Source organism: Pungitius pungitius, chromosome 17, assembly GCF_949316345.1.
Source record: "Pungitius pungitius chromosome 17, fPunPun2.1, whole genome shotgun sequence".
Taxonomy (NCBI): Eukaryota; Metazoa; Chordata; class Actinopteri; order Perciformes; family Gasterosteidae; genus Pungitius; species Pungitius pungitius.
The window spans coordinates 17430586-17440365 of record NC_084916.1 but is presented as its reverse complement, the minus strand read 5'-3'; the positions used below and the strand labels follow the sequence as shown (position 1 = coordinate 17440365).

The following is a 9780-nucleotide window of genomic DNA, read 5'->3' as shown; positions in this document are numbered from 1 at the left end:
CAGGTGAACTGCTCGGGGCACGTGCACAAATACCTGCATGCAGAAGTGCAGTCTGCACCACGGTCAACACGCACGCGCTCTCTCAGAGTAAACATTAAAACACGCAGAAACACCGCAGCGAACGAGAACTCTAATTGAGTGCAAATTAGGAAGTGTGCAAACCGCTGCGCGTGCGTGACACACGACGCGCGCACCTCGTGACGTTGTGCAGCGTGGTGATGCCCCTTAATTGACTCATTATCATTTCACACATTTGGTGTGAAAACACACGCGCGCACACCTCAGGGTCATAACCTTTAGAATGGAATCACAACACACGTGCACGCGCGGTTTGCCTATTCATGAGCCCATATTAGTTTCACGCAGGAGGAGGTGGTGGTGGTTGTTGTTGTTGTTGTTGTTTTGGGGGTCGCGGCCGGATGGACCGACCAGAGCCCCGGCTCCACCCGGAACCATTGTGCGGACAGGAAACCAGCTTTTCAAGGCGAGCAGCAGCGGAGGAGCCGTCCGTACGGAGGAGGAGGAGTAGTGTGTGTGTGTGTGTGTGTGTGCGTGCGTGCGCGCACGTGTGTGTGTGTCCGTGCGCGCGCGCGTGTGTGTGTGTGGGGGGGGGGCACCTAAATCTGACACGGGGCGGAAAACAGCCGAGCGGAGCAGGAGAAAAGAGGGGAAAAAACACGACGGAAACAAAACAAAGGCGCCGTTTGGTCCGGCGTTTTCCTCCCGGCGACGCGGAGCGCTGAGCCGGCGCGGCAGCGAGGCCAGGGGGGCAGCAGACAATGGACGTGTCGGGGGGGCCAGGAACAGCGGAGCTAGTTTTTGTCAGCGAGTGAAAGGCAGCCCTCCCCCGGGCCGATGGAGAGCCGGGCCTTCTTCCACGGTGTTTTTCCATGGATGGAGGAAAAGGCCCCGCTGGCGGGCAGTAGGGACCCCGCTGTCTCCCCGCTGGATGCTCCCGCGCCTCCATGTTTCTGAGCTTTTTTTGCACCTAGCCGCCGTACACAAGGTGAGAAAAAAAATAATAAAAAATAACAAAAGCCCTTTACAGCAGTTGGCTAATTGCTGCTAGCCGCCGAGCTAACCGCTCTGCTAAGTTGCTAGCGCGGCTAGCGTTATGCCATACAACCTTTTTATTATTCAGTTTAATTATGCTCCTCATTAATGGTACACGTTGCAGTTGAATTTAAACCTCATTTTATGGCTTGGTGCTTTATTAAATTAGGCAAAAAAGCACACTGTTTCGCTACCGTTGGTGCAGTATTTCGCTAGTTGGTTAGCTTGCCGAGTTAGCAACGGATGCTAGCAGGCGATAACAGTTTGTGTCCGTCTAACCTCGTCGTCCATCGGCACATCTGCTTCAGTCTGTCGGTCTTAAGCGCACCCGGTGGTCGCGGACCGTGTCGCCCCCCCCCCCGCCTTCACCCCCTCCTTCAACCCCCCCATTCCCCTGTACGAACAGCTGCGGTGCAGCGGGGAGCCTCGGACCTGCGGATGAGCCGGAACGATGCGGATAAAAACAACACGCCTTCCCGCTCCTCCTTGTGTCAAACTAACTGTTTGGCTTAATGAGTGAATTCATCTCAAATAAAGCGCTCTGCTCGCAGACCTCCTGCAGGAGAAGTTGTGGAGACGGATGATATCAAACCCTGGTTATGAGCATCCGGTCTGTAAGTGGATGCTGCAGCAGCTCAGATGAGTGTGCGCGCGTGTGCGTGTGTGTGTGTAAAAGTTTTTCATTGAAATTCATCTTTGCAGACGTCTTGTCCTCCACTCAGAAAAGTTTCACTCTACTTTCTGTGGGAAGAGGAGTTTGAAATGAAAGACACGTGACTTTGTTTTGCCGTAGGAGCCTCCCTCGTGCGCTCATCACTGCGCGCATCCAGGATTAACGGCGATATCTGGATGAGGAAAGTGCTTTATTTTGGCACCGTAGTCTCCTTTTGAGCTCGTGGTGTATTGGGAAAGTGTTGTTTTTTATTTGGTCACATTGACTTTTTATGCAGATCACCCGCTGTGCACAGTCACGTTCTGACACATTTCCCTGCATGCTGCATCCAGTCAGACTATTTCCTCACAGACATCTTCTAATTAGCAAGTGTCTCAAAGTGTTAAGTGCTGCGGCCATTTTCCCCTAATGCATTTAACCAGCTTGTCATTGTCTCTTTATTACAGTGTACTTTGTTGTTCATCAGTTCATAGTTTTTATTTAGGGATGCACAGAACCATTGTTTGAAGTTCCACTTCAGGTGCTTCTGGGTATCGACGTGAATGTTTGAATCAGCTGGGAGAGACTAATTGAACATTGATTTCCCAACTCGGGCAAAACCAAATGGATCTATTATGAACTGTTATTTATTATCCAAATGAGTAAATCAGACGCCAGCAAACTGTTTAAAATGAAGAGGAATTAAAAGTGTTCTAGCCAGACGTCTCTCTGGTCGGTGTCCTGGAACGAGCTCAATGAGAAACATCTACTTCTATGTTTTAGTTCCACAGCCTCCGGGTCAACCTCTCATGTCCTTGTTAGTTTGATGGGTCCTTCAGGTAGAAACCTAATCCATAAATATATAAAACCTGGATGGGATCCCCCCTCACTGCCGACCCATAACAACAACAACAACAACAACAAGCAGCGTACCGAGAAACGGGCGCGTTGTGTTTAATTGATGAAAAAAGCAGCTGTCATTCATGCAGTTGAATCTCCTTCTGATCCAGGATCTGCCCGAACGCTGCTCTGTCACACCAGGATGTTTGTCCTCTCTGGTTTGTGTCTCGGGGAGACGCCAGAGGACGGTCCCAGCCGAGTCCAAACCCAAACTAAAATATGACATGTGGCTGAGGTAGAAGCACACGGACGAGTCCTGGATCTCTTTCCTCTGATCACTTTGGCTCCAACTTGAACAAGTGCTCCTTTGCGGAGATTCCTGTTTATAAGGAAGCTGCTTCTACTCAGGTTCATGTCGTGTTGCACAGATCTTTCTAAATCTAGTTTTCCAAAATTTCTGTGGTAGAAACTCAGAAAAAACTATTAGCAGAATATTACTCCTCTTTCTCACTGCGTTAAGGAACAATATTTGACGGCATGTGAATCAGTAGAAAATGCTGCAGAAGAACCGCTTCATCTCCTGCTGTCACTCTCATTCGCATGAAGACATCTTCACCCGGATTGGTTCTGGAAGCAATGAATACATGCAATCCGATCAGGTGTGTGTGTGTGTGTGTGCGTGGCGGCCATGTTGTTGACCAGCGGGGGCTGGACAGGAGTCGTGTGGCATTTGGAGCCAGCGCCCTCATTTCTTTCCCCCTCCAGACTCACTGCTGTCTCAATAGAGCATGAAAACCAATCCATCAGCTGTTAAGAGGGAACCAGTTTAACATTTTCTATAATTGGAGACCAGGAATCCTCTTTTGATCTGTAAGGACTCGTTTTGGCTCCATTAACGCAACACTAACGCGATTAAAGAGGCTCACAAAGAGGCACTTTGTCCACCAGACTATTTGTATTTTCTGGATATTAAAAGGAAACTTCTAACATTTCACCAGGTTTAAAAAATGCCCAAAAGCTTTCATCACAGATGGAAGTGGGAGAATAGAGGAGCATGAGGAGCATGAAACTCCTTCTAACCCCTTTTTGGAATAACAACCTTTTCAAATGTGCAGCAAAGCATCAGACAGGCCCCAGGAGCACCGGCAGTCTCAACAGGAAGTGAACATTATAGTTCCTGGCAGAGTGTCTGGTTAGATGATAAAATTCCAAACTCTGTTTATCTGCAGCCGAGTTCTTCATTCGGTTCTCTTGAGAAGCCCGATGTTGTTGAACTGCTCCCCCTAACTGACCCGTTTGTTTCTTCTCCTGCTCCTCACTCTCCAGGCTGTCCGACCGCTCCATGAGGGGAGCACACCTCCATCCTCCACCACGCGGCTTCACGGGGGGGGCCGCCGGCCCAAAGGCATCCGCTCCCGGTTATGGAACACTACAGACGCGTCCTTTATTTTTTTTTGTAGTATGATTTATTTCTTGCATATTTATAATCTACGACGTCCCACGGAAGCACTTGGGAGGATTCGCCCCTGAACGCAAGACAGAGACAACTTTGACCCATTCGCGAAAGATCTAAGCAGCCGCTTCTGTGGGATTAAAGCGGCCCGTTGGTCCGGACTACCTCTGAACCCCCCCCCCCCCCCCCCCCCCCCCACCTTACCCCCCGGTCACTTAGACAAGGGGCCACCGCTGGTCCCAGCGACCACCGGCTGAGTGCACGTGGCAGCTGTGGCCGCGCTGCACTTTGCCACGGCGCCATTGGAAGATGTTCCAGTTCAGCAAGTACCCCATGGACATTCTGGAGATGCTGAGTGGGCACCAGGCCCACCAGTTCAAAGGCCTGGGCCTGGAGCGCCAGCTGAGCCACCAGCAGCAGGTGCAGCTGCAGCACCAGCAGCAGCTGCAGCAGCAGCACCAGCCCTCGGCTGACGGCTCCGGGAGCCTCCTGTCGGGCCTCGGCCTCGGCTCCCTGCAGAGCTCGCGGAGCAACGCCTTCGCCGACTCCTCCTCGCTGTTCGCCAAAATGAGCGCCCCGCCCCCGTCCATCTCCCACCAGAGCCAGTCGTCGTCGTCCCACGGCTCCAGGAAGTCCAGCAAGATGAGCGGCGGCTCGGGGTACCCCCAGTTCCTGCGGCCCTTCCACCCGGCCGAGGCGGCGCTGGCTCAGGAGCAGCTCCACTCGGGGATGGGCCGGTTCGACTTCGGCGGGAGCAGCGGGGCCGGCGCCGGGGTCATCGGCGGGGTCGTCACGCCCGCCCCCCAGCCTCCGCCGCTGCACCCGGGTCTCTCCGTGCCCCAGCCCTCCCCGGGCCCTCCGTCTTCCTCGCCCTCACCCTCCGCCTCCTCCGCCTCCAACAACCCCCCCGGCGGCACCGCGGTCCCCCTGGTCGGCCAGTCGGACCCCCGCAGCCTCCACCAGCAGTTCAGCTGCATGCTCGCCGCCAACCAGTACTTCCTGTCCGGCGTGCCCACCAACAGCAGCCTCGAGCAGTTCCTGGTTCAGCAGGGCACTCACAACCACCTGGGCCTGGGCCTGGGCCAAGGCTCCGAGTCCAACTCCGCCCTGGCCCCCCCCCCCGCCCTCCACTCCTCGCACAGCCACGGCCACGCGCCGCCGCCGCCGCCTCAGCAGCAGCAACAGCAGCTCACCCCCCACGCCTTGTCTCACCCGCACAGCCACGCCCACCACCCCCACCCGCTCCACCCGGCCCCCCAGCCCGCCCCGCTGGGCGGCTTTGATTTCCAAGGCATCCCGGTCCTCTCCTCCAACCAGATCGCGTCGCTGATGCAGCAGGAGGCCGGCCTTCCCCTCCCGCTGCCCCTGCACCTGTCCCTCTCCAAAGACGACGCCAAGACGGGCGACAGCTCGTCGTCGTCCGCCTCCAGCGGGGGGAGCCGCAGGAAGAAGGCGATGGCGGGCTACCTGCCGCAGAGGAAGTCCGAGAGCGGCAGCCAGAGCCTCGGCCACGGCAGCGGCAGCGTGAGCAACTGCCACAACAGCAGCTCGAGTGGGCACAGCCAGGGCCCCCCGTCGGGCCTCGTGGGGGGGGCGTCCGGGGGCGTCGGCATGAGTGGCATCGGGAGCGAGCCGCCGCACGCCTCCCTCCTCTCCTCGTCCTCCCAGCAGTCGCCCTCCGCCGTGTCCTCCTCTTCGTCCGCCGCTCCCTCCTCCAACTCCACCTCGGTGCTCGTAGCCAACGGCAACCAACAGCTGTCCAAGTCCCAGGACAGCGGTTCGTCGGGCCAGGCGGAACCAGAACCCCTGTACCACTGCGGAGAGTGCGGCAAGACCTTCACCCACCTCTCCAGCCTTCGACGGCATCTCCGCAGCCACGGCCTGACGCCGGAGAGCCAGAGCAGGAAGTCTGACTGTAACTCCCCGAGCCCCGAGAGGATCTTCTGCTGCGGCGAGTGCGGGAAGAGGTTTAAAAAGCGGGGTCACCTCATCCAGCACAGCGTCACGCACTCTGAAAACCGGCCTTTCGTCTGCAACATCTGCCAAAAGTCCTTCAACCGCCGCGAGTCGCTCACCCGACACGAGAAGATCCACGACGAGAAGCCTTTCCGCTGCCCGGCGTGCGGCCGCTGCTTCCGCGAGAGCACCTCCCTCCTCAACCACGCCGCCTCGGGCGCCTGCGGAAAACCCCCCCGCAGCGCCAAGAACCGACCCAACAGCGGGGGGAGCGCCTCCTCCAACCCGAGCGGCGGCGGCAGCAAAATGGGAAGCGCCGCCGGGGGCGGAGTGGGGAACCCAAACGATGGGGCAGCAATGACCAATGACAAGTACGCCGCGGATTATTCCAGAAACCGCTACCAGAGCCAGTCGTACAGCAGCGGGGGGGTGGGGGACTACAGGCGGACCCCGTCCCTGTACTCTGAGAGTCCGCTGGCTGGTGACATGAGCAGCCAAACCCTGCGTAAGGCCCCGTTAGCTCCAACGCTGCTCCCCCACCCGCAACAACAACCACAGCCACAGCAGCAGCACCACCACCATCACCCCCACCACCACCACCCACCGCCACCCACGCAGCCGCACCTCCCCCTCTCCTCCCTGCTGGATGACTCGGAGGACGAGGTCACCAGCAGCGCCATGTCGGCCATCGCCGCCGCCGCCGCCGCCTCCTGTGACATCAGCACAGAGGGCCGGGAGGGGGAGAGGCGGGACATCATCGGGGGCCTGCTGGGGGGGTTGGGGTTTGGTAACATGGGCGGCCCGTCGTCCGCGTCGAGCCTCAACGGGTCCACCGTGCCGCTGACCCACCCCAGCCAGCCCCACGCGAAGCCCCGCCGGCCCCGGAAGCCCCGGGAGAAGAGGGACCCCAACAGCCTGGTCCGCAGGCGGAGGAGCCCGGCGCCGCCCGGCGACGGGACCGAGCGGCCCTACAGCTGCCAGATCTGCTGCAAGCGCTTCAGGCGGGCCGAGACCCTGCGGCGCCACAACCGCGTGCACACGGGGGAGAAGCCGCACGCCTGCGACGTGTGCGGCAAGATGTTCCGCGAGCCTTTCCACCTCACGAAGCACCTGACGGTGCACTCGGGCCAGAAGAACTACAAGTGCAACCTGTGCGGGAAGATGTTCGCCTACGCGCAGAGCCTCGTGAGGCACGGCAAGCTGCACAGGAAGGGAGAGATCGACAGCCAGGGCCGGAGGGTCAAAGGGGCCGCCGCCGCCGCAGCCGCCGCCGCCATCAGTCAGGTGGCCACCGCCGGAAACCCCGACTACTTCTCCGCCTGCTCCCAGGGGGAGAAGTCCCCGACCTCGGGCACGCCGTCCCAGAGGCTTTACACCTGCACCGTCTGCTGGAAATCATTCCGCCACTACTTCCACCTCACGGCGCACCAGCAGACGGTGCACGGCGGCGGCGTGGGGCTGGAGAAGTCCTTCCGCTGCGACGTGTGCGGCAAAGCCTTCGCCTACTCCAACAGCTTGGTGCGCCACAAGCTGTCCCAGCACGGCATCGACCGCGGCGGCCAGCGCGTCAACCAGACCCCCCCCACGGGGTACTCGCCGCTCTTCTATGAGTCGGGGTCGGCCTCGAGCTACGCCGCCTCGTCTCACATGCAGCAAGGGAACTCTGGGCAGCAGCAGCAACAGCAGCAGCCACCACAAGCGCCGCCGCCACCGCCCCCCCCGCCGCCGCACCCACATCAGCAGCTGCAGCACCCTTTTCACTACCGCTCCAAAAACTACCAAAAGCGTCATGGACAAACAAGAAAGCAAAGGAAAAAAAAAAGGCGCGTGCTGATCCACAGCATCATGAGGGACGGGAAGCTGGTGGGGGTCCCGCTCAGTAAAGACACCCGCAAGAAGCTGCTGGCGCTGCGGAGGAGGCGGGGCCGGCTGCAGGCGCAGCTCAACAAGAAGAAGGTCCTGGCCCAGCTGAGGGCGAAGGGCGGCCTGCTGAAGGTGAAGTGGTGGAGCGGCGGCGCCGTCCGGGTCACGGGCCTCACCTCCATGGAGGTCCCCATCAAGCGCTTCCCCTGCCCCATCTGCCCCAGCGCCACCTACGCCAAGCAGGGCTCCCTGCTGATCCACCACGCCGTCCGCCACCCGCCCCGCAACTGGGGCCGCCACGCCCGCCTGCGCTGCCAGGTGTGCGGCCGGCGCACCGGCTCGCTGCACAAGGCCTTGAAGCACCGGGCCCAGCATCTGAAACAGGCGGCGTTCCAGTGCCGCCGGTGTCGACACCGGTTCTGGAACGCCGGGCTCCTGGACCGCCACAAGTTCTGCTGCCGGGGCGCGACCGGCGCGGCGAGCTGGGCCCCGACGGCGACGAAGAGGAGGAAGCTGCCGCTGCCACGCGAGCAGTCAGAGAGTGACAATGCGCCGGTCCTGATGGCAGGCCCGGTTCTGGTGCAGCCGGAGAGATCGACAGTTCTGACTGAGTTCATTCAGTAGAAACAACATTTAAAAAGTTTTCTAGACTAGATTGTTTCTGATGTTTTTTTAGAACTTTTTTTTTAATAATCCAGGAAGAGAAATAGCAAGTTTTTAACAGAATGAGACGGAGCAGGGTTTAGCGTAACCATGGAAACGACTCCACGCACCCCCCCAAATAAGTTTGAGCCCGAAACCAGAACCACTTTCTCCCCGAGGGGGAGGAGCTTTAGACCACATGACCATTTCAGTAGCAAACGCATTAATCCAGTTCCTTTAGTCCTTTATTTTCCCGTTAGCAGTGTTTTTGCTTACATGGGAGGGAGGTACCTTTGTTTTTTTTTTGTACCAGTGTATTTTTCCAACTTGTCTCCCATTATTCACAGTTCTGTGTGTTTACGTTGTCTCACCGAGAGGACGTCCGTCCTCAGGGGACAACGAGAAGTCCTCGTCTAATCTGTCACGGTCGCCTCCTTTTTAAATGTACACTACTTTTAGTCCTTTTCAGGGCGGAGAGGACGGAGAGAAACACGCGACTCGAGCTGTTAACGATTTAAAAAGGACGACTGAAAAAACAAAACAACGGAGTGTATTATATTTTATTATATATATTGATTCTTTGCTGTTCTTTACTCCAAGTATCATTTCTCCTATCTTGGTTGGTATCGTGGGTGGGGATGAGTAAATGTATCGATGTGACATTGTCCCCTTTTATCTGCTCCCTCGTTGCCACATTTATGCCCAAGTTTTGTAACAAAAGCGTGTACACATAGTTTATTATTTAGGTCCTGTCCAGACGTCTTTTCTTTTCTCTGTAAAACTAAAACATGTAATATTATTACTAAAATAGTATCCTTTTCTTTGCCTAAAAGTGAGTTGTTGAAAACCCTCAAATAAAAAGATAAATAAAGTCTGAGATGTTGGTGTATGTTCCAGCGGTGAGACGTAAGAAATGATTTCAGCTTTTTGAATTTGGTTGCAAATTACAGTAAATTTATTTCATGAATCTGAATTTTCTAAACACAAACATATTGGAAAATCTCCATTTTTAAGCTATCCAATGTAAATATTTTATTTGTATTGTTAAATTAGAAAGTATTTAACATCATTTTAAAACAAATTTCAGGTTTTAATATTTTACCAAAACAATAGTTCTGTAAAGTATCACTTCATCAAAACACGAAGCGTTCATTAAAACAAGTAGATTCCTCTGAAGAAATAGTCCCTGCATTTATTTAACTTAAATAACTTCTGTCATGAAGTCATCCAGTTCGATAAGTTGATTATTCAGGTTCAAATGAAATTCAACACTTTAAAATAGTTCAATGCTGCTGATAATTGTGCCAATTTTCTGAAGTTT

At 56.0% G+C, this 9780-nt stretch overlaps 1 protein-coding gene across 1 annotated transcript; it reads left to right on the top strand.

Annotated features, from left to right (window-relative positions):
- The first annotated feature begins 612 nt into the window (after window positions 1-612).
- On the top strand, window positions 613-9336 carry LOC119218922 (zinc finger protein 865). Its single transcript, XM_037473714.2, has 2 exons — window positions 613-1006; window positions 3872-9336. Exon 2 carries the CDS (start codon window positions 4308-4310, stop codon window positions 8439-8441), a length of 4134 nt encoding a protein of 1377 aa, XP_037329611.2. The 5' UTR covers window positions 613-1006; window positions 3872-4307; the 3' UTR covers window positions 8442-9336.
- The last annotated feature ends 444 nt before the right edge of the window (window positions 9337-9780 follow it).